The sequence below is a fragment of the Perna viridis genome, chromosome 2, assembly GCF_037379345.1.
Source record: "Perna viridis isolate PV_CMFRI_1.1 ecotype Kerala chromosome 2, ASM3737934v1, whole genome shotgun sequence".
NCBI lineage: Eukaryota > Metazoa > Mollusca > Bivalvia > Mytilida > Mytilidae > Perna > Perna viridis.
Genome location: NC_142446.1, coordinates 16,437,059 through 16,462,857, shown reverse-complemented (window position 1 = coordinate 16,462,857; position 25,799 = coordinate 16,437,059). Strand labels below are relative to the sequence as shown.

Below are 25,799 nucleotides of genomic sequence, written 5' to 3'. Positions count from 1 at the left end.
AGTACTTCTAGACATGTGCAGGACCTTATCGAGCCTGTTGATGTCACTTCCCCCGCTTTTGGCCTAGGCAACAAATTTCGTATCCTCCTTTCTCTGCAATCAAAGTCACTACAAATACAGTTCTTTCTATCAAACAACGTATACTATAAACATTGAGTTTCTGGTATGTGTATTCGCTCCATCTTCAAGTAACTGTGCATTACGCTGCTTTAATATACAGGAGATTGCTGACAAATTTGAAAGCAGTACCGGACTTGTATATTCCTTCATGTACATATGTATGATACGAAAATAGCATAAAATCCCATTTAGTGGTTTGAAGGGGGAGGGATAGCGATTACTGTTTCAATACAAAATGACTTATATACCTTAACAGTCATTATTGTAATAATTGTGTTCCTTCATACCAATCAATGTATGAAGCCCAAATGACAATCTCATAAAATTTCATCAAAATACCACGAATCGTACTGATATTAAAATAGAGGTGTATGATAAACAGAGTTTTAATCGAGGCTTTAACATGTTAACACTAAAAAAAGAAATTGTACTCATTTGAAAACATCGGATCATAATTATGTTTATTGTGTGCTGATACGTTCAGTGTTCCTTTCTGATGCAAAAATTCTATCGAGTTTCATCAAACTCCATTAAGCGGTTTAGGAGGGGTCGCCGTTATGAGATGTGTGGACAGACGAAGCTACAAACGGACTGGCACGTTGTTCTTATATAAAACATCCCCTAAACTTTGTAGAGTGAGGATAAAAAAAAAACGATTGATACAACTTTATTCTCTTAAAGGAAAAAAACCCAGAAAATTGATATTGGTTTACCAGCCTGTCTGAAAGAAAGTGGAAAGGGGTTATTTTACACATACCTGAAATTCCATATTGAAAGAAACAAAGAGACAACAACTCTACCAAAGAGTGAAAAGAGCTATCAAAGACAGTCTATAAATCTTCAATGACTATCAGACGGTGAAAAAATAGTTCAATGTTGTGTTGATGAAAAGCAATATTGGTGGAGTGAGTATACGACACGGTGTCATATAAATGATAAATACATCTACATGTAGGTATAAATTATCATAATTGAATGAAAGCCAGGCCTTCCGTTTGTCAAACGTCAAACGTCTATTTTCCTTGTCTTGTCGTTATCCTTGGAGTATTTGTTTTATCAGTTTGAATTCTGGTTCCCTTGATTACCTTTTGTAAAGATAAAGGCTTTACCATCTAGAAATTCATCGTACATGTCTTGTATAGTCCGAGTTTTATAAATCTTCGAACAAAAAATTCTTAAAAAATTATTTTTCAAAATATTTTAACTTTTCTACTGCAGTTCCATTTCTATAGAACTTACGAGCTCTGGAAAATATTGCCAGAGTTTTATTTTGATAAATAAAAAACTTTTTTATTAGGCTTGATGTAATTTCAATTCATATATTTCTATACCCCTACAATGAAAGAGGTTGGAATTCCGTTCCTCCACACCCCAAAGATGGCACCAAGTGCAGAACATTGCATTGCTGGAGCAATATTTCTATCATTTTTTGTATGCATCAGTATTGTAAGATCTATTTAAATATTCAGGTGAATAACTAAGTCATGTGACATCAACTCACTTGAATATCTAAAGATGTCAATCATCCTTTCTACCAATCCTGTATTGACACCTATTGATATTCAAAATTACTTGAGGTTACCAAATTGCTTTTTGTTTATATTTACATCAAATATTCAAAAAGACAAACTTATAATTAAGATTACATTAAGTCTAATGGGAAATTTTTTAGGTCTGTTTAGATAAAATTCTAAAAATATTTCTCAGACTTCGTATGCATTGTAGAAAACCAATTGAATTCGAAAACTGATTTCATAAGAATTTTTTATCTAAAATTCTGAATACACAAACGGACATTTTTTAGCAGCATAAAACTGTTCATGAAGCCTATAAATTGTAAGAAGTCTAGCATGGTACAATAAGTTCGTGTAGTTTCGGCAAGCTCTTCAATAACATATTTAGTTGTGATCTTGCAGCTCCATGCGAAGGTGCTAAAGGAAAGGTGATGATACGGAACCACAAGTCATCGCGTTTGTCGTATAGTAGGTCGACCTCCAAGTTAGGTAAGTCAAGATATGAGGCGACTCCACAGTGTCTGCAGTGTCTTTTGGTGTAGATGCGATGTATAAAATCCCGAAATCTAGGATTGTTTAAAAACAAAACGTCATCTGTATAGCGGAAATTAAGATCAACGGATCAGGCTAATTGATGTTCTCCATTTGGATAAGATTGGCTATAAAGTCAGCCTCACAAGAGTGAAGGAATTTGTCAGCGAGTAGCAGAGCGCATTTTTTTCTCATTGGAATGCCAAGAGTATGTTGAACACTGGACAAATATATTGTCGATAAAAAATACCGGCATTTCGACAAACATCTTCTATGGTATATTAAGAAGATAATTTTGCATAGTTTTTTTTTTTCACAAAGAATGAAGAATCTATGCCAAGTATTTCGTATTTGTATTTAGGTGGTCATCTTTCTAAAAGTTGGGATTTCAACTGAGCATGGGAATAGTGGTTTAAAAAGTTGAAAATTCATAGGTCTTGATGCTATTATATTCCGATAATAATTCTATTACATTTCGTATTTGTAGTTTCCATTTCAACAATGAATTTCTGACACACCAATACTTTGTGATATTGCAAGCTGCGCGTTTTAATCTGATCACAAGTGATATTGCACGGCTGACATCAGCTGTTTACATACTAACAAACTAAGGGGTTTTTTAACGTCCTTGACTACACTGTCGGGTCTCGCACGGACGGTGTTTACATTCATGATAAATGTGTTTTATGTAGCAAAACTATCAGGAGTGAATATCAATTGGTCAAATATATATTGGACCTATTCTTGGTATTTGCCTAGATTTGCTCACTTTAAAAAAAGGACACCCAAAAACAAATACATACAAAAAAATGGTTACATTTGACTCGACCAAATTAAATGTATACCAAATTATATCTTTTTATCAATTGAGATCGAAGATCAGAATTGATATAGCAATCGCCGGAGCCTTTAGATTTGTAAAGCCTGTTAGCATCTGAAATTATCTTACACTACTGCAGGAAAATAGAAAATAAAAAAATAATGTTCAAATGTAGATAGTTAGGTTCATTTAATATGTACTTTTAATATGTCATATTTAATTCTATGCTATTTACACCAATAAAGAAACCTAATAAACAAACGTTACTGGAAACTTAATATTAATTTGGTTTGTATTAACAACGATCCAATTAAAAATAGTTGACCTCTAACCTCACCAGTATCTGTTTATTTCTAGGCATTTACAGTATAAATCAATCGTTCATTATATTATATTCAATATGTCGATATATTTAAGTTGCCTACAAATGCAATATTCTTAGACGCATAATAAACCATTTGATGTTTAGCTAGAAATGAAAACCCATCGAGATTATAAATAGTTCATAGAAATGAAAAAGAGCAGTGCTGATTGCGAATTGAAAGAGTAATCAAGGGAACCAAGGTTATGGCGGTAATCAAAAGAATGCAATCCAGGGACAAAGACCAGACATGGAAAACAGACATACACAGCAAAGAACATAAAATAACTACAATAATACATACAAAGCAACAAAGCAAATGAGCAACTTGGACTCCACTAAAAACTGGGAGCATGGACCAGGTGCACCGGTAGAGTAAGCGCCCTCTGCTTTTCTAGAAACACCCGTAGAGTTGCTCATAAAAAGTCAAGTCCGGGGTAGACAAACGAGGAAAGGAAAACTATGATCCGTTGAATAAATCAGTTTTCATGGTGCAGATGGATACACCCTAACGATCCACGAGTTCATGATGACGACCATTAACTTCTGTAGTGATGACTTCAATCTTATAGTAACATAACCCTGTTCCAGAAGCCTATTTGTTAGAGTTCTAGCGCGATACAGAAAATCTGCGTAGTTTCGGCAAGCTCTGGCATAATGTATGAGTTGTGATATGAACACTCCATACGCAGGTGCTGAAGGGATGTTGCCACAGATGAAAGGAAAGTTGACAATTCTGAATGAAAAGTCATCACGTTTGTCGTAATGTTTGGTCAATAGTTTTCCTTTACTATCGATTTCTAATTGTAGGTCAAGATATGAGGTTGACCTTACAGTGTCTGTAGTATTCATTATCTCAAGTTCTTTGAGGTAGATGCGATGTATCAAATCCCCGAAATTAGGATTGTTTAAAGATAATACGTCATCTATATAGCGGAAACTGAGATTAAAGGATCTAGCCAAACGATATTCTTTCTTTCGGATCAAATCAGCTATAAAGTCAGCCTAATAAGAGTGAAAGAACTGTCTTCAAATATTTCCTGCAAGACCTGGCGGATGCATATATTTACAAAAGGGGGTCATTGGTTCCGTTCTAGAAACTTATATAAAGGAGGTTCCAGGCAGGGACTACCTTCCCTGTTTACAGGCTAATATTTGGCGCGCGTTTTTTGCTAAACTTTTAACAAAGGGGTAGCGTAACCCCGAACCACCCTGATTAATCACTCACTGTATCGTGTATTTTATTATGGTTACTGCCTGGTGACATCAGAAGCCCTCGACAAATAAAAATGGAACTTTGCCTATAGACGATGGCATAGGAATTTCGATAACGTTTTTCTCAGGAATGGTGTCAGTCTGTGGTCTGGTGATATTGCTTTTTGTAATAACTCTATTTAGATATTTAGCCATGTGATATAATGATAGAGCTGTTAATGTGTCTCTGGAATTAGGTGTCCTGAAACTAAGCCCTTTTACATGACACACTTGTAGGATTTGAGCTGTATAGCTTATCAACTGCGAAATTTAGCTAGCGGAGAGGGACACGTATCTAAGGGTATGCTTTATTTCAATGATTGTGGCTTAAGTTGGGATGATTTAACAGACCGTTTCAACCTGGAGATCTTTAAATTGAATTTTGACTTGAAAATTTAGAAACTGAGAAAGGCCAACCAGCAGTTTGTTGTTCAATTTTGCAGCTTGTTAGACGTTTTGTGTTAATTCATCCAAGTGTTCCATGTAAACCAACATCGAACCTGAATATTTCACGAACCGGCGCACTGCATGCTACGATGAATTGCAAATTTTGTTGCGTGTTTATTAAATGGTCTTCGTAATCGGAAAGATGAATTAAAACATATTCATGGAGTCCATTATAAACCACTTACAGTTCAATAAGCTTGTGTTTAGATATATACGTCTGAATTCGATCCCCGTACTATCTTTTATCGCTGCTTTTATCCCATTTTGCAATTTGACGATTAATTCAAACGATCGATATTAATTCAGTACATGAGTACTTTGATTTTAAATCGTGACGAAGAGAAACCTACTAAAAAAAATTCTTAAAATGTAATAAAACAATTATGTCAGCTTGGTGCATGCATTATCATGTTTTATGGAACATGATATCGCATGCACTGAGCTGCCATAATGGTATATGGCTTAGAGAGTTTCCAGATTTCATCCGAATTTTCATGATCCACTGTTGACGTTGAATCCATACCACTACGAGAGTACCAAGTGTCGTGGTAAGACTGGAGACCTTCTTAGATTGAACGCTTAAGTATGGGAGGTAATAACTTCGAAAAGAGGCTTGAAAGTTTTGCTGATCAAGCTATGAAGCGTAAGTTGTTTCTATGGCTTCTTTTGTACATGTCCGTAGTAGTTTCATTTATAGAATAAGTTACTCCTACAACGTCAGAGGTTGGAATTGCGTTCCTCCGTACCCCAAGTCAGACAATAGCTTGCCAGACCATCTCTAGCATTGCTAGAATATAGAATCATTCAGTTTTTTTAAACAGCAATATGAACATAATTATCATTCTTTGCATAATTTAAAGGAACTAATTCCTACCTAACTATCAGTCGTTTCTTGGATTAACCGTGCGCATGATCAAGAAAAACAAACTGCATTCGCTCCCTTTGTACGGTTATCATACGACAACATATACAGAAAAATATTCAATTCCAGTTTTACTGATTTTGCAAATCGAATCTTAGGTGGAATGTATTTGCTATTTAACAGTTGCAATATTTCATCTGAATTTCAATTTATAAATAATTCAACAGAAAAGAAACATTTTGTCTCTGAATATTTGAACAAAATCTAGATAAATCCGTTTTAATTACAATGGAGAAATACACACTCTGTCAAGGTTATAAGTATATGAATGCCCAACGACCAAGTGGTCAAGTTTTCCAGATGATGATTCTTCTGCTTTCAATGCCCTTATTGCTCTTTTCGTCATTGTTACTATAGTAACTGTGTCTGTAAATTGAATGTCTATACTCCCGCCTAGATAATCTAGTCCTATGACTTTCATGCTGGTAACAGATAAAGGTAAATTGCCTTTTATGACCATTTTGTCTTCGTACACCCGTAACCCACCATATCCAAATATAATTGACTGAAGGTAGCCACCCATTCCAGTTATAAAATTGGCAGCACCAGGTCCATTGGCATTCTCTGACCACGCCTTCAAAACACATTTATATTATTACAGTAAGTCAATTATATTTGCTGCTCGTTTTTGGTAATTGATTGCCGTATTTTTAGCCTTTCGTAGACCATACAACAACTTTAATTCTAATATGACTGCTTCAAAGCTCTTTAGACCAGTCTTGGTAAAAAGGAATAAACACATGACGAGTCTATTCAAAAATATGAAGAAACTAGTCCTTATTGTCTTAGCATACTGTTTACTGAACAACCAGCTTTGTCTAGCAACCATAATTCGATAGTGCTGATAACAGTTTAAAATTTCTTGTCAGAAAATGTGCTCAAATTGCTATCTTATATATGAACTTATGCAATTTAGTTATGAAAACTTACATAAAACGGAGCCCTAACATTGTCAAATTGTCTAGCAAATAAAGAATTTGCCTTGTCAAGTTGATTCAGTTCCAGCCAACCGATAGCAAACATTCCCCAGGTCATGGCAGGTCCTCCAGGTGTGACCTTAAAATAAAAGTACATTCAAGTGCTTGATTAATGCAGTCAGTCTATATCACTTGAACCAATAGATGACAAGCAGATCTTCAAGCTTCAGGGTATCAAAAAACTGGTTCATTTTTTTCTGCAACCCAATTCGAATGTTATTTCAAAAGTTAATAAAAGTCTTTTGGATAGAAATAAGTACAGAAGCATTCATACTTGCAAGGCATCTTCAAATGGTGTTGACGTGTAGTTCAATCGTGAAGTGAGCAAAAAACATGGAAAGACCATGAAATCCGAAAACAAAATTTAGTACCTTTTCATACACCAGGAGATCGTTGCGGCGGACATCTTTTGACATATTCATCATGAGAGGATACCCAAGTAATATAACATCTGCTTGCTTGACAGTCACGCCTGTAAAAAATCTATCACCTAGTCATCTGTTTGAAATTTAGTGTACACAAAGAGTTTAATATCGTGTGAAGTGTAATAGCAAATCCAATTCGTGTAGTGTTTATTTTGTAAAATTGCATTAATGAACAGTTTTTAGTTGCAAAACACAAAACATGGCATATATACGCTTCCGTAGCCCCTCCAACTTAGATGTGATAGATCCTGATAAATAACATTTCAAGAATGGCCTTACAAGAAAGGAATCTGAATTTTTTTTACACATGCAAGATTCGGTCTTGTGCAAAAAAGAAACGTTCTAAAGTTGTTAATATTTATGCCAAGTTTCAGCGATGTAACTCCAAAACGTATCAAAGTTCAAGAGCGGACACGCTTTTGGTGCACTTGGAATTATGGGTACGCAAATTAAGTTAATGAGCCACGTCTTTACACCTACCAAACAAATTAGTTCTGTTCGTGGTACACTTTCTGACATGCCAATTTTCTTTGCTAAACTCCAAAAGGTATTAAAGATATAGAGAAAGCTGAAAAGAATATGATTCCCGCCGATTATCAACGGGCAAGTGTAGACACAGACTGGTATTACCCGAGGGGCAAGTATGAACGCAGACTGGTATTGCGCGAAGAGTAAATTAAAACATACATATGTTTTGTCTTGAATGTGTTTGCATTGTCTAGAAATCTCTTCCATTTATTGACATCAATAATCGAATTATGCGTATGTTCATAAATATCCATTAACATATGTTACCAAATATCTACTGACATCAATAAATAGGGAACAAATGCCATAACCATAAGATAAGAAGTTATATACATATAACAATGCTTCTTTCTTGAAGGTGTACTTGCATGGATGTGTTGAATTTGATATGTCATGTTAAGGATTGACCATTTTACTTTATGTACGTTAGCTTGGTAAAATTCTGGACTCTCAGGTTTATTTTATAAATTAATAGAAACCAACAGTGTGGTTTCTGTCAGTTACATCCACGGATGGCCCTAATTTGAAAATGGTAGGAGTCATAAACTCAAAATTAAATAGGAGCATTCCTTTAGTAGTAAAATCATATCAAAATTTTATAACAACTGATCAACCATATCTAAAGTCATCGCACGAAAACCAAGTGAATATGGACGACGACGACACCGACGCCGCTGTCACCACCATACCAATATACGACCACAATTTTTTTTTTACATATATAAGGTCTTTGTTTTTACATTAGTCCTAGTTAAATAGTTCTCTTTCAAAAGAGAATAAAACTGCAAAACTGTCAAGTTTTCCCACTTACAGTCATGCACTCAACAGAAAACATTCAAAATTCTTATGAATCAAAATTACAATACCGGTATATGAAGGACTTTAAGGCTAAATACATCGATACTGGCTCACACTTAACACTTCAAAATCAATATTTCAACTAAATCTTGTATCAAACAATTTTATCAACTTCTAAATAGCCTGAAAAATGTTTCCTATACTTTAGTACTTGTTTGGCAGCTGTGTAAAATATATCCAGAGGCACTGCCGGTATTACTTGGTTTCAGAACCAACATAACGTGTATGTACATTCAGTACCTCACAACACTGTCATTAACTTAAGAATCCCCATTTCATAATTCCTGTAAATCTTCTTCACAATTTAACAAAACTTAGTTATTTTTACGTGTGTAGTATTAATGTCTTGATACTTAATAAAATCTCCACCCTTTTAACAAAAGTTTTTTGTTTTGAAAAAAAAATGTATATAAAGTCTGTCCATTGTCTTTCAGAAATAAAAAGTAGAAAATAAAGCCATAGATTTTTTTATCTATCCTAGATGGAAAAAACAAAGAGAAATATTGGTTGTTTATATTTAGATTCGATTGTAAACACACATGTGCCGTGAGTGTGCTCTTGGTCGTGGATAACACCTTTTGGGATTCTGCACTTGAATTAAATATTTTTTGTTTTGACCACCACCGTCAAAACAAAAAATATCTCAAGCACCTAATCCCAAAAGGGATTAGACCGTGGACTAAATGTCATTAGTTTTTGCATATTTGGTTCATTGTATTCTAAGTTTGGTGACACTATGACTTATTCCATTTTAAAAATTTTATATAAAAATAAATCCCCACCTACCGACCTGACAAAATTTCAGAATGGTGATCAGAAATATTACATCGTTTTTTTTTCGGCCTTGGAGATTTCTCATCAATTGACTGGCGTGCACCAATAAGTTGACCTACCTTTCTGTTTTACATGCACTTGGAGGTGTTGATTTTAATTTTTTCACAAAACGTATTTTGCTGTGTCAATAGGCTGTACAATATATAGCGATATGTACAGATTACAAATTGGAACACAGGTCACAAATCGACATTAAATTACGTGATAATGCATTTAATGAATGAACGTGGTCACATGACAATTAATTTCTCTGGATACACCATGACCCACATTCACGCGTATGACTATGCCCGGGGACTGTGTAAACGCTTTAATCCTTTACACCGTCCGCGGGAGACCCCAAATGATAGCCAATGGCGTTAAGAAACTACTCTGCCCGTCATGTATTACCACATATGAGTGCAAACCGTGTCTAACAGTATTGAGTGTATATGTTAGCACGTAAACGAAAATTAAACCAAGTTTAGGAACAGTCCGCTGATGGTCGGCGTCACTCATATCGTGAAAATGATTGGCTAACACTGTGTTACGAAAGATTTTTGGGCTTTTTAGTGGTTTATTTCCACTAAGACAGTCGAATTTTCAGCTCAAAGCAATGATGTTCTAGCTTTATAATGCACGAAATGAAGGGTGTAACGGATACACGAAAAGTGCTATCGTTTTCAACTTCATTGTTATAGTGTTATTTAATAAGTCTCTTATATTTTATTATATCACCGTGGTTTTATTTTGGAAAACAAACTCACAATCACCAGATACATTGTTCAAAATGTACCTCAGAAAGTATTAATACGAATTCGTTGGCACGGACTTTTTTCTTTCGCTTTATTTGAACGAATAGAAAAAAAAACAGATTAAGTGAAACCAGCGTATTACCTAAATACAAAATAGTAAATACTTTCAGAGGCCACCAAAAGGTCTTCAACAAGTGTGAACACACCTTTTAGTAAGCTATGAAATGCCCCGACAACAAAAGTTATAAAATCCATGGTAACTAAAAGATTACACTTCTTCAAAATCAAACTAAAAAGTAAAATAACGACACAAAGACAAATAACCATCCTAACTGTGGACAGGCGAATTAAGATAGACATCTTGAACAAAGCTTTCAAAGTTAGAATTATTTACGACCAAAATATCATTAAGATATCGAATTTTTTTTAAGATTTTAGCCATGAAATGTGAAATAGCTTTCATAAATGTTAATACATTGTACAAGTGACTTCAAGGGAATTGGTCAATCCGAAGCTTTGATAGCATCTGGGATCATTTTGTTGAAAGTCAATTGTTTGTAGAGACACTCTTTCATGTTTGGTTTAAAATAGTCAAGGGGTTTTCATATAGTCGAAGAAAATGTGAAAAGTTTAGGAACAATGGATGCATGGAGGCATCTGATGGCATAAGCTCACTTGGACCTTTAATCCATATCCAAGTCAGCTAGCAAGAAATAATCCATTGTTTCAAGCAATTTGATCGGTCAATAATGCCTAATTGGTAATAACTAAACAGGAATTTATAATCAAATTCAAATTTTGGATAAAACTGAAAAAAAATGATATAAATTGTTTGTTGTAAAAAGGTAAATCACTGTTTTACCTTCACTATATCCAACATACTCAGGATGCCATTGGCCAGATTGGTTAAATGGTATGAACATATTTTCGGCTATGTCTTTGAAAATCTGATTCTGTGCATTTACTTTGTTAGCAGTCAAAAGGCTAATTTTCGCCACTTGATTGGTATAAACGGAGTCATTTACTGGCCAGTGGTATTCATCCGGAGGCATTACATCTGAAGGTATAAAGAATTAGCCACAATTATATTCTTGACATGATACACAGATACATGTACATTCAAATTATATGTTCTCATTATTACTTTATGATTTATGATGTCACCTGCGGTTATGGGATTTTCCTAACTATATATATAAAAGATGGTATTCGACAGAATAACCAACACTACTAAAATTATTTATATCTTACTATTTATGTGATAGAATCCTGTCTTTGTGTCCAGAGTGACACGTGAAGCCCAGAATTCCGCAATGCTATTGATCACGTCAGCACCTTTTCCCTTCTTCATTAAATCCGTATCATTCGTCATAAGTAAGTAGAAATAAAATGCCTGCGAGATATCTCCAGTGATGTGATTCTCATAGTCTGCTGTTTCCGAGGCTGGTGATGTTTCAAAACCTAAATTAAAACAAGTATCCCAAATACCAGAGATGGAACGTGACGTACAATAAAAAAAACAACAGAATAATTGTTTCATAGTATAGAAAAGAAAAGTCTGAAAATCAATAAGAATTTTTTTCATATCAATTTGCAACATTGATAGATAGTTATACATAGAAGGGTCAGAAAAATTCGCAACGATGTTAGAACTCAAATTTGCGAATCAAATTTTTGGTCATTCCCTCCACGGGACTCGAACTCGTACCGCTGTAACATCTAAGGCAACACCGCCTGCACAAAGTCCAGCACCCTAGACCAGTCGGCCAGATCTTCGAACTCGTACCGCTGTGATATAGCCTAGCTGGCCGAGTGGTCTAGGGGTGATGAATCGTTAAAAACGATGCGGAACATAACAATGAATTAAATAAACGTCTAAATATATTTAACATCACCAAATGATGGTAAAATTCGGATAACCTATATCCTTCTTCAGCATAAAACTAATAAAGTTCAAGATTAAAACATAGATTCAGAAGCTGAATCACGCACGCTGTGGGTGATTGTATCTTATCAAAGCCACACATAAGCGAATGATAAGGAATCTGAATGAAAAAGGGGGTGTTTTTATCAAAAATTAGAAATGAATTAACTGTGGAAAACAATTAAGAAAAGTCCAAATGTAGTTGTTCGACGTATTGATGTATAGCATGTAGTGCTGTACCAGTCTTAGACCAAGACCTAAAAATGAATTATTTTTCCTCGTTTATTCCATCTGGAGAAGTTGTTTGTAATTTTTTCATCCAAAAGCTTTCCCGAGACACTCTTACATTTTGACCAGTTGTTACTGTGTTCTATGATCGTAACAACAATGTTATGGAGATCCTTCTGGTGTGTCCGGCAGATCTAAGATGGCGACTTAGAGGGTAGTCTGGTTTACATTTGTAGTCACTGCGATGACCATTCATGCGCTTGTTGAAAGGTTGTTCTGTTTCGCCAACGCACTGCATACCACATCGGCACTGGAGAAGGTATATAGTCTTTTCGGTTTTGCAAATTACGTTGCAAAAAATGGTAAATTCCTTTCCAGTGCAGTGGCTTTTAAACGTTTGGGTGTGCAGTATCTGGGCACACGTCTTACATCTTTTATCTCCACATGGTTGACACTGGCCCGTTGTATTTTGTTTGGGCTGAGATGAAATCTCTGCTCTTACTAGGGTATCACTTTGACTCCTGTGTCGACGGAATGCCAGGATCGGGGCCCCAGGGGAGAGCTTGGAGAGGCAAGGATGTTTTTAAATGGCTTCCAAATTCGAATGAAGTAGCTGCGAGAGTTTCCGAAAGGCTGGATGGTAAGTAAGAACAAAGGAACTCTTTTCTTCTTTTTTCTTGGGTTAGTACTCGAGGAGATCATTACGGTTGATGTTGTTAGTAGTTCAAATCCCCTACCTACGTCTGTTGATTTGTAGCCACGCGATAACAAATGACAACGGAGTTAATCTAGACGTTTGTTGGTGGTGTCGTCAGATGAGCAAATGCGCCGAATTCGAAGTGCCTGGCTGTATGGTATGCTTTTAGTACAATGTTTTGGATGACAACTATTGGGAGACAAGTATTGGTGACTATCAGTTGGTTTGCTGAGAAGATCCATTGACATTTCATCGTCTCTTACAGGTGTAGTAGTATCCTAAAATGTGATTTTAGTGCCAGAAATTTCATGGGTGAATTTGATAGATGGATGAGGGTGGTTGGCATGAGTGATAAAATTGTCTAAATTTTGTTTAGACTCAGTCCATTTTATTTCGACATCACCGATGAATCGAAACCAAGAGAAGGGTTTCCATAAAGATGTTGAAATTATTTGATTTTCTAATTTACCTAATCTACATGCTATACATCAATACGCCGTACAACTATATGTTGACTTTTCTTAATTGTTTTCCACAGTTAATTCATTTCTAATTTTTGATAAAAAAAAACACCCCCTTTCTCGTTTTCATTCAGATTCCTTATCATTTGCTCATGTGTGCCTTTGATAAGGTACAATCACCCACAGCGTGCGTGATTCAGCTCCTGAATCTATGTTTTGATCTTGAACTTTATTAGTTTTATGCTGAAGAAGGATATCTGTTATCCGAAATATTCAATGTAAATTCTACCATCATTTGGTAATGTTAAACATATTTAGACATTTATAGGAAGCATACCTGTATAGGCACTTTCCCATGGATACATAGCACCTTTATACCCTTTCTGTTTGGCCAGTGCTTTAGCAGAATCTAAAGTTCTTATTCTAGACTTGATCAGTGTTTTACCAAAATCAGAATGTAGTACTTGTATCGGAGGATACATCCATGTTTCCTGGTCCCAGAATACATGGCCCTGATAATCCTACAAACATTACAATTACAGTTCATAATAAAAGTCCACGAAATAAATAATACTATAGAACGTGCAACTGATGTAATGAGATGTAAATAACACCAGAGCATGACAACTGATGCTTTTTGGGTGAGTTTAAGGAATACCACAGTAAAGTAAGTGATGTTTGCCAGAAACCCAAAGACCAAGACAAGGAAATACACAGTAACACTATCGAATATATTTTTAACCCTAAGGTAAGGAAGTCAATATTCTCTGTGTTCTCCCAATACAGTACTTCAGAAGTTGTAGAGGAAATTGAGAACATTTGTATAATACAACACAAGTATAAACATCGTACTTGCAAGTAAGCGCCATGAGCTAGATCCCCGGGAGACAGTCCAACAAACGACAGATCTGTGTCATTAGTAACAGGAATGGAACTCAGAATATAATAATAGGAAGCGTAGGTAACTTTGGCTACCTCCTGTTCTCCTTCTATATCTACCCTACCATTTGACCAAATATCTCTCCATGCCTTTACATGTTCATCCTCTAATGAACCATTGAAATATTCAGCTTTCCCTACGCATGTAGAAAGATGCAACATTAGCAATACACATTTATAAGTATTTGGCTTACATTTAACAATTAAACCATTCCTCATTCCATTAAATTCAATTTTTTATAGACTTCCAAAAGGAAATAAAAACATTTTAAAAGAAAATTTGAAATTAACATCATGAATTCAAAATCACGTTGTGTGAGAACTTTTAACTTCATTGATATTTATAAGGCAGACATAACAGCAACAAGGGAAAATCTCAAAATACATATGGTAATATGATTATACTCCTACAACGTAAGAGGTTGGAATTCCGTTCCTCCATACCCCAACCTCTTACTTGGGAGCGCCACATTGCATAACGCTCGTTCCGCCGTTCCTTGAAATCGGTAGAATTATAGTAAACTATTTTCCATATACGTTTTATACAGTTTCTTTACCATTACACGGGAGAAGGTGGCTAAAATAAAGAAAAACAATGACCTACCTGATGATAAAATCCAGCAATCCTGGAAATCCTTTGTAAAAGGAACTTCATATTTGGTTTTTAGCTTTATGAGTGTGTAATTACGGTTGATAAAATTACGGATTTTAAAACATATCAAATTAACCAACGAATTGCCTTTACCAACTTTAAATTCAAAAATATATTGTATTCCGTAAAATTAGTGGCCTAATTCAAAATTGCTGGTCATTTTGACAACTGTCTTCATTGCAAATGTTTTCTAGGTATTCAACACATATTTAGGATTTGCATCGTTCGATTTCCGGTAGATTAAACTTCTTTTATGTAAATAAAAGACATAAAGTATTTTAAAACACATGTTTAGCTAATTAACCTTTGCGGTGGCTTTCAACATGTCAGATGCTAGAGGTTAGGATGGCACCAAGTCAGAAAATAGCTTGCCAGACAACCTCTAGCATTGCTGGAGTAATATGATTATAGGGAATCTGTGTTCAGAACATTTGTATACCCTTTTTTAAAGTATTCAGTGCAGTGTCCCTCTCTGTATCTATTGCCGTGAGGAAGAGGTACGACGACGTTTTTTCTGGAGGAACGATTAAAGTGCCGTTGTTTGGTAATTCGGTGGAGATCATGTACACTTGTAACCCTCCTGCAGATCCGTCTTCAAGGACCTTTGTCTTCCCATAAGTATGTCTATGTAAAAAGAGATACTATTGATATTAGGTGCTATTAAATAAAAAAAAATCTCGAAAGAAAGATGCAAACGACTATTGGAAATACCGAAACAAGATGTTTTTTTCCCTAATAGATATGTTGACTTGGTAATAAAGAAATGTGTACCACAATCAAATCGTGTCAAAACTCTGGTTCTATCTACATAGTAAAGGTGTGTGAATCTAGTACGTCATGAATGTCATAAATACCTGACCCCGTCTTCTAAGTTGCTGCGTAGGTTTATATCTTCCGAATCGTTGCCATGGTTAATTTTGAGTCTGATCTGAAAATTATCCAAACAACAGTTCTCTACCACTAGCTCCGTAACCAGGAGTCTATCTAATGATCTGTGGGCATATCGTCTTGCGTGAATTGTAAATCCAGGTCCACTTTGCTTTTCAAAAAATATTCCTAGAAAATAAATCAGAATTTAACGCATGACAGCATAAAGTTTTGATAAAAAAATATCTAGCAAATAAATTATTACTACATAAAATCACGAATAAAAACGAATAGGAAACGTAAATACGGATAGGAAACAATTGGTAAAACATATAAATATAACATCCACCTTTTTCAATATCTAATGAATAAGATGACTTTGTAATCCTAGTTGATGTCGAAGATATTTCAACAGCGCACATGGAGGGTATTCTAGCACGATGACTGTGAACAGATAGTCCATTGTAGAGACCATTCATGTAGACTGTATCTGTATAAACCACTGTTGCTATGTGGCCGTTGCCGAGTGTTGGGCGGGTCCTTTCATTATCTGGAAATCTTTAATGAAGAGTAAAAATGAAAAAGATTAGAAAATTCTGTTGAAATAGTAACTCGTTACTACAAATTCAGTAAGATCTGTGTCTTGTAATTCGGTTTTATAAAATGAGTTATAGTATTCAGGGATGATTTATCTGTTGCCAAGATTTATCGCATTTCACCTTTAATTCAAACATGTGCGTGTGATATCTTCACCTCTCATTCTCGTCTTTAATAGAGAACGAAGTCCTCACAACGGCGTTCAAAAGTAATTTCACCTAGAGAGCAGATTTCAGTCTTGACAAGAAGTTCAGAGTAAGTATCTTTACTAGATTTGTATCTGAACACCAAAAAAAATTGTGAAAATTACTAAATGGATACAATTTCAATGTATCCAACTTCGTCCTCTTACATGTACATGTTACATCTGCTTCATGTTATAGTAACAAGAGTGTTCACTTGGGTCTGCTATGCTTTCACTTCAAAAATTTGCCTCACACTTACAGTGCTGTTGTAAACACGGACAACTCCTGAGGAAGAATTCGGTTATACTGTCTATTACGCTGATTGGTGTATGTCTGAGTATTAGCATGGTTCAGTAGAATTTGACGATTATTTGTGGCCGTTTTAGATGATGTCGTGGTCCTGAGTTGACTAGTTGAGTGTAACAACTGTGTACTGGTATGTATTGCAGCCAGAGCACAAGCAAACAGAATAATCAGCACCGATCCCTGAAGTATAGACTAAAATAATGTAGAACTGATACTCTTAGATATAAATTGGTTTCTAAATTTCACAGTCCAATTTATCCGACAATGCTTTCGGTGTAGTTTTAGGGTGGATTACAAAGGTGACCAGAAGTACCTTGGATAAGAATAAAGGACCATTGTTTCACTCACTATGAATTCGGAATGATCAGTTTGAAGGGAGTGGGTACTTCTTTAACAAAATACGTGGACCGCTGTAGACGCTGTATATTAAACCGATTTTAAATACAGCTGGTAACACGGTGTATCTACCCATACCACGGGTCAATAAATGAACATTTCTGATTTCTATGATTGCAAACTTAAAGCATTTTGAAATTTATCAACATTTTATTATTGTTTTAGTTACTAACCAGACATAATTACCTGTGACTGAAAGTACAGAATTACATTTCCATATATATTAAAAGCAAGATTAATTTTTAAAATACCGATTTTCTTGGATATTTATTTTTTCAAAGAATATCGTGTTACAGCAACTTAGGTCGGTTACAACCACATATAAGAGCTCAATTAGACAGACCAGTTATTTTCTATAGTCCCATTACACGTAGTCAGTCAGCAAGACCGTGTCAAACACGTCGAACAATTTTAATAATTAAAAAGACGTGCAAAACTTGGAAAGGAGAGTTTCAGTTAACTGCCCCTATTATGGTTTGATTTTTTCGGTGGCATACAACTGTGCCGAAGTATGATTAGACACTTAGTTAATTGATTGGTTGTCACATGAAGATTTAGTAGTAATTAACCATCTAGACTACTGCTAACTTCTGCAACAACAAAAGAGGAATCTATGTACAATGGAAGATGGAAACAATACAGAATATCAGATGTAGCCAACTACCACAAAACTAGACTAAATTTACAAAATTCATCTATTCTTTAAAGTCAACTTATTCTTTGAAAGGTCTATTGACAATGTTACTATAAAAGCATTAAATAAAGTCAACATATCATTCATCAAATTAAACGGAGTATACAGGGTTCCTTTTAGTTCGAATTTCCTCTGACCCTGCAACCCTCCTCTTTTTGTCAAGGAAGGCTATTCATAGCCTGAACTTGACTTAGAGATGGTCGGCAAGTAGGATTCAACCGGAAATGGATATTGCCACATGGAACTGCCTAAATATTCCGCGGTCTGTTCTCTTTACCTTCCCCCTTTTCCACCTTGCAAATTTACGTTAGAATATCGCTCCGCCGCCGATCAATATGTGATGCTTTATTTTTCGTAAGAGATGGAAGTATTATGACATCAAAGCTTATGCAAAATTTGTTGAATTGCAATATTTCTATGATTATGTTCTTATCTTAAACTATTTGAATTTTGTCTTAGCGGGCAGGACTATTTTTTTCTAATTGACCTGACACAGGTCAAACACGGTACCTCCAATAACCGAAAACAATATGGAGTTGGAAGGACAAGTGACTTATTTCAAAGTAATGACGCCATATTAATTATTACAGACTTTCGTTAGGTATCTAGAAAGTGCTGGAATACTAATTAAAAAAAACTTATTTGCAAGTGTGTTTAAATGACACAATTATACCACCCAAAAACGTCTTTTATTGAGTTTTTCGGTTAACACCTAGGTTTTTGGTTATTGGGTGTTGGCATGCCTCCTTTTTATGGGAAAATTATAATTTTCATGTGTAAAATTGACAAAAATGGCAAATAATGTCCTAGCACCCCCTTCTTCTGAGGAATCCAAGCTGCCACCCCTCATTTTCAGTGTGTGTGGATCCGCCTCTGCCAGATGGGTCCTGAAGGTTTGAGAAAGTGTTCTAGTGTTTGTAAATTACAGGTATTTTAGTGAACAATTTTGATAAAAAAAATATTTTTACATATGCTAAGAGTTTTCAAGTTGTTCTATATTTTATACACATTTTACTGTTAAATACATGTACATTGTAAATCCTATACATATCATGTGTGTTTGATTTGATCCCAGGAATTTAAAATGCAAGCAATGTGTACATGTACATGAATAAACATACAAATGTACATGTAGCAAACAATATGAAGTATTTAAACTAGAAAATAAACATTTGAATCATGGAATTGTTCAATTAATATGATTTCGAAAGCAGAAACTTAAACAATGTCTGTTTCAAAGGTAATGATGAAAGGCAATGTAATTAAAATTAGATCTTAATTGCTCCCCCTTTTTTCTATGTCACATGAAGTCATGCGACAAAGGAAAAAGGGGAGCAATTAAAATCTAATCAGAATTAGATTTTGGAATGAAATAAAGCCATATGGCATATTTATCACATTCAGTAGTTGATCTTGATCTATCAAAAAGAGGGATATCTAGTAAAAATTAGGTACTTATATGTACTCAAACAAACTTTTAGAGCATAAAGAGTCCCTGCTTATGACATTACCTTAAAAACGATTTGATTACATTTTTATTCTATTAATTAGAAATTGCCCCATTCTCAAATTTTCAACCATTATCATTATGGCTGACCTGTGATTTAAATACCCTATATCACACCCCTCGACTTATATTGCATACCCTAAATCACAAGCCTAGACCTACAGTATTTTGTGTAACCCTAGACCTATATTGCATATTGTACAAATGTATATTATACCCCTAGACCTATATGGCATACTGTATATCACACCCTTAGACCTACATGTATATCGCATATCCTATATCATACCGCTGGACTATATCGCACCCTTAGTCATACATAATATGCACATCATATACTGAATATCTCCCCCTAGACCTACGTATATATGGCATACCCTATATCACACTCCTAGACCTATATGGCATACCATATACCACACCCTTAGACCTACCGGGTATATGGCATAGCATATATCACAACCCTAGACCTATATTGCATACCTTATATCACACCCTACACAGAACACACTTGAAGTATAATTAAAATATGTTTTGATGAACATGGCATGCCAAAATCTGTATCTGATGGGGTATCAATCCTCGACCTATATCACCCCACGACCAATAGCCCTAAGTGAGTTGACATAAGAGTCTTGTGTTGATACCGCATGTGATACAGATTTTGGCATGTAATATTCAGTATGGAATGTACATGTGTATTATATCCATATACATGTAAGTCATAATTGATTATCAATATGGTTCTTTTTTATTGGGCTGTCAAGATATACATTTAGAATGCAGATCTTAAAGTTAGATACAGGATTTTGACACATGAAGGACACAGTCAATTAGGTTAGAAATTCTATGTCCATGAAAGTGGATTGAAAATATGGATATCAAGGCACCCAAAAGTAGACCTTTCCTACGAGCTGATTTTCAGGGACATTCATACATGTACAATGTATCAGGTAAGTGAAAGTATACAATAGTTTGTTCATATACTTCCAATGCACACAATGATTTAAAATTTTCAGAACTAGTGATAGGTCTACTATAAACAATGCTAGTGTAGAACAGTTGTCATAAGTCTTAGCAAAATTTGCAGTTTACATTTGTATGTCTGTGAACAGGAAATTTATACTGAAAACTTCAAAAATACATGTGCATGTACTCTAACGCAGTGCAGTATTAATTGAAGATTTCATACATGAAATTATGATATTTGTAATATAATAACACATGTATCAAATTTGTTGTTTACTTTGCAGTGTAACATTAATTGCTCATAAATAAATCAACATACAGGGATGGATCCAGATATTTTGAGATGGGGGTCCAGACATCATTATAAATCATCAGGTAACTGGAAACCATACATGGGAGAAGCCCTAAAGCAATAGCATTAGTAAACTTTCCTGTTTCTGTATTTAGAAGTTTTGTCTAGTACATGAAATGGCTTTAATTTCACTTCAAACCACTTTAAATAATGATCTTCCTGGCTATGAGGGGATGTTGTTTTAACAATGACCACCTGTCAGTCAGGTGAAAAGTAACCTATTCTACTCTTACTTATGTTACCTGTTATTAACAGTTATTGAAACAAAGATCCTCATGAAGCACACTGTACAACATTTTTGTAAAGTTTGTAAAGTTTTATTTAAGATAAATTTGAATTATTTTAGAGAAAGAAGTTTATTTTTTCTTAATTAAGACTGCTGATAGAGATATTTTAAGACTAAAATTTCTGAACACTAAAATATAATATGTATTTATTGTATTAACTTTTTATAATGTAGGGCAGAAATTATAATGCTACAGAAATACTGTTTGCAAAATTTCAATCAACCAGTACCGACTAGGTGGCTTAAAAACCAGTAAAAACCTCTATTTTTGCCTGATTTTGCACACAACTATATGTACATGTAAGAATATTTCTCATCAAGAGGAGGTTTCTGTACTTCCATATGATGTGGCTAAAATACATGTATATTTTCATGCATTCACTTATTGTAACATTTTGCAATTATCAAAGGTACTGTTATCATCTTTTCCTTGATTTCTTTTCAGTGGTAATCCCTTTTAAAGTTTCACTAGATGTAGCAAGAAGAAAGCAAAAGCAGAATGAACTATTTTTGTGCTGGGACACTATTTAGGCATGAAACAAAGTTCATGATTCTCAAGTGCTGGTACATGTCAACATCTCTTAATAAATACTATATATATGAAGTCTGATTTCGTAGCACTTATTTGTTGGCAAAACATAAGAGTAACCTGTATTTTAATATAATACATATCTGTGAGACAATCATGCAGAAAAAAATGAAAGAAATGCACATACATTATTGAAGACAGACAGTTAAGCCAATAATGATTCATCATAAAAAGTAGTCCTCATGGGATATGGGTTCACTAGTAACATTTTTGCTTTGGAAAATAGAAAAGATGGATTTATATTCAAAGTGTATTTGTTATTAAGAAAGACAAAATATTTTCTATATTCACTACATCTCTTTATCCTTGACTTTCCATCTTGATTGGAATCTTAAATTGCTAAAATATATTAGGTACAACCAAAGTTTTTTTACTTTAAAGATTTTTAAACTGCATAGTAGTTTTGATAACAAGAGTTTGTATCCTTGTTTGAATTGAAAAATTCCTAGAGAAAGGTAATCATTTATTGTAAAAAAGTGTATAGTTTTGACATTTTCAACTCAGGGCCTAAGATAGACAACAATGACAAGGACAAGCTTTAGTAAATCCTGTTTGAAAACTAACAATATTGACATATTTGTTCTTTTAATCTATTACAAATCAGTGTCAAAGAGAGCACAAACAAGGAGAAGTGTTTTTGCTCATTTCTTTCTTCAGATTAGGTCTTTGGTCAACCTAGCTCCCCTAGTCCACAAGATTCATTTCTATTTCATGCATCTCCAACCTGAAATGTCAAAGTGTGGATTTTTTTCTTCCTTTGAAAATCCATAAAGTACTGATAGTCAGTGATTCACAGTGAAGATCATATTTTTTAAGAAATGATGGTTTAGGTGTAAAGTGTCAAGAAATTTGAGGAGGTAAACGTACATAGCCAGAAATACCAAAAACAATAATAATAAAAGAAAAGAAGATCCATAAATGCATTAATAAACAAGCAGTATTGATATGCATTTTATTAAAACAGATGTTTCTCTTTAAAATGACTAAGTTTTTTATCGTTTTTTTAGCTGCAATTTGGTTACATGAATATTTGAAGTCTTCCTTGACTCAGTGCCTCAGCACTTATTAAAATTAGTTCTTTGCAAGTACTTTAAAATGTTCATGATGAAGAAACCGATCAAAGCTCTAACCGGGTTGTTGATAGCGTGTTATCGATAAATGTCTAGCCAAAACATCCTTCTTAGGTTTTTCTGAATCAGCGATGTAATCATGTGATATAAAGTTAATAAGCAAGATCGGTTTATCTGAAGCATGTTACATATGAGCAGCAGAGTTCAAGAAGGTTACAGTCGGTGTTTCTGGGTTTGTATCTATTCGGGCAGGTGACTATACTCATTACAAATCTGCGAGGCTGTTTCCGGTGTAAAGTACTTATATTACCAATTCATTTTCAAATATCGTCATTTCATTTTGTAATATTAGAAAATATTTCATAATACGTACGGATGGGGCCTAACACTGAGTTTGACAGAGGTGTTAAACTTTGAAATAGCGAATATACCCTCTGTGCAGAAGATTGCATCTAGACTACTGCTTACTTCTACAATAACAAAGAGGAATCTATGCACAAGGGAATGAAACTTTAAGAAATACATCAGATGTAGTGAACTACCGCAAAACTAAACTAAATTTACAATGTGTGACCGCATGATTTTATTTCAGAAACGAATAGGCCCTTTTTAATGTCATGCTGTGCGCATTTCTGTATCGCCTTACCTCTGTGTTAATATGTGTTGCAGTTTCTATTTACATGAATAAGCTACAAACAAGGTTGTAGTATAATACGTACCATTTCTAAGCGCAGCTGAGTGTGTTATCAGTAGATAACTTTACTGATAATACAAAAATAATGTGTGTGTAGAAAGTATATATATATATATATGTGACTGTCGTGTAAAGAGTTTCATCCACCTGTTGGGGGTAATTGCAAACCAATATGAACAAAATCCAGTATTTTGTAATATAACAAAATCGTTTTGTAACATTATAAAATCATCGTCTAAAATTGGAAATGTCAACATTTTTTGATATTTGCTAATTACTTCGTTTTTCTAATACTAGGCAACCATTTTCTTATATTCCAAATTCATTTTCAAATATTGTCAATTCCTTTTGTAATATTAGGAAATATTTCTTAATACATGTATTACTAAATACTATTTTGCTTAGAATTTGTAATATTCATAAATTGAATTAGTTATATTAAAATGTAATTTTGTAATATCAAAAAAATATTTTCTGATGTAACTTATCAAGTTTAATTTGTTATATTATAAAATGGATTTCTTACATTAGGAAACCGTTTTGTAGTATTAAGAAATCTTTTTACTAATACTAGTATAAGACATTGAATATGTATTTATTATCAAAAACTGACTTTATAACATTAGAAAATCAGCTGTGATAATCAATATAAAAATAATTTTGTTATCGTGTATAGCCATCCTTGCTTGATAGGAGCACCCTCTCCGAGTGGTAACTTCAATAAACATGAGGCAGTATGATGTACCATGAGGTCCTCGAAAGGATTGTTGTAGTATCCCTAATCAGTCGGACCCAATAGTCCAATGCTCCCGGTCTAACAGCAAAAATAAGACATGCAATTTGTCCCTACAGGAATAAGAAGTGTGTACATGCACATTTTCCGAGTTCACTTGCAATTACCTCAATTCGAGATCGACGCAAAACCCGAGGAGAAAAGTAAAAATAAGCAACCGAACAAATATCAGGCCTAAAAACGGGGAAGGCTGACTTACACAACAACATATCCAACGGAGTCCATCCGGATACCCAGCTGTATTGAACAATGGAGGAAAGCCGAAAGTCCAATCGGATCTATAAAGAAACCATCGTTTTAGCAACAACTCACAGACATCGTATAAATCGAGAGGTCTGCCCAACTTCCATGACGGCATGGAAATAAACTGATGAAGCCCAATATCCGGAGTAGTGATATGAAACTCCATACGTGGGTGCTAATGGGATGTTGCCTCAGATGAAAGGAAACTTGACAATTCGGAATGAAAAGTAGTCGTGTTTGTCGTATTGTTTGGTCAATTGATGCCCTATTCCATCGATCTCTAAGTGTGGGTCTAGATATGAGGCTGACTTCACAATGATTGTAGTATCCTTTACAGTAATTTTGGGTAGATGCGATGTATCCTTTATCTAAAGTTCTTTGGGGTAGATGCGATGTATCAGATTCCCGAAACTAGGATTGCTTAACGATTATACGCCATCTATATAGCGGAAACTGAGATAAAAGAATCTGGCTAAACGATGCTCATTGCTTTGGATCAGATCAGCTATAAAGCCAGTCTTATAAGAGTGAAGGAATAGGTCAGTGAGTAGAAGAGCACAGTTTTTTATTCCCACCGGAATGCAATTATAAAATAGAAATATGTAATATTAGGAATCGACTTTGTAATATTACAAAATAATCGGTTTACTCAACTTGGATTTTCGTAATAAAGAAAATGAGTACCGTTTTATAATGATTTGTCCACCCTATAGACAGCTTAGATTAAAATAGCTACCTAAGTATTATTGTTCATGGCCAAATATGAAATATTGTCTTATTGTGAAAATGTACATAGAAATCAGCAATTTTCAATATCGTTTGTTTTCTGAAAAAAAAATGGAAATAAGAAACTTCATACTGTCAAAGATTTGAGCATGTTATGTGTCATATGCAAGCTACTTTCTTATTATTTGATGTTATAGTGTTTGGCCTCCGCTGGGTCTTATTTCTATAACTATTATTTCCATGTTGTTTACAAATGACATTATTATGTTACTGCTATAGCACTGATATGTTTTTTGCAA

The 25,799-nt window shown here is 34.5% G+C and overlaps 1 protein-coding gene across 4 annotated transcripts; it reads right to left on the bottom strand.

Annotated features, from left to right (window-relative positions):
* Window positions 1-6,172: 6,172 nt before the first annotated feature.
* LOC148623830 (protein-glucosylgalactosylhydroxylysine glucosidase-like) lies at window positions 6,173-23,799 on the bottom strand. 4 transcript variants are annotated; one of them, XM_088565997.1, is made up of 12 exons: window positions 23,764-23,799; window positions 17,135-17,361; window positions 16,443-16,651; window positions 16,081-16,282; window positions 15,666-15,850; window positions 14,488-14,711; window positions 13,973-14,156; window positions 11,577-11,786; window positions 11,188-11,382; window positions 7,318-7,418; window positions 6,900-7,025; window positions 6,173-6,543 (listed from the first exon to the last, which is right to left on the bottom strand). In XM_088565997.1, exons 1-12 carry the CDS (start codon window positions 23,764-23,766, stop codon window positions 6,193-6,195), a joined length of 2,217 nt encoding a protein of 738 aa, XP_088422123.1. In that variant the 5' UTR covers window positions 23,767-23,799; the 3' UTR covers window positions 6,173-6,192. The 4 variants fall into 4 exon arrangements, with proteins under 4 accessions (XP_088422123.1, XP_088422122.1, XP_088422125.1 ...); XM_088565996.1 differs by lacking the exon at window positions 23,764-23,799 and adding an exon at window positions 23,476-23,520; XM_088565999.1 differs by lacking the exon at window positions 23,764-23,799 and adding an exon at window positions 23,418-23,514.
* Between the last annotated feature and the right edge of the window lie 2,000 nt (window positions 23,800-25,799).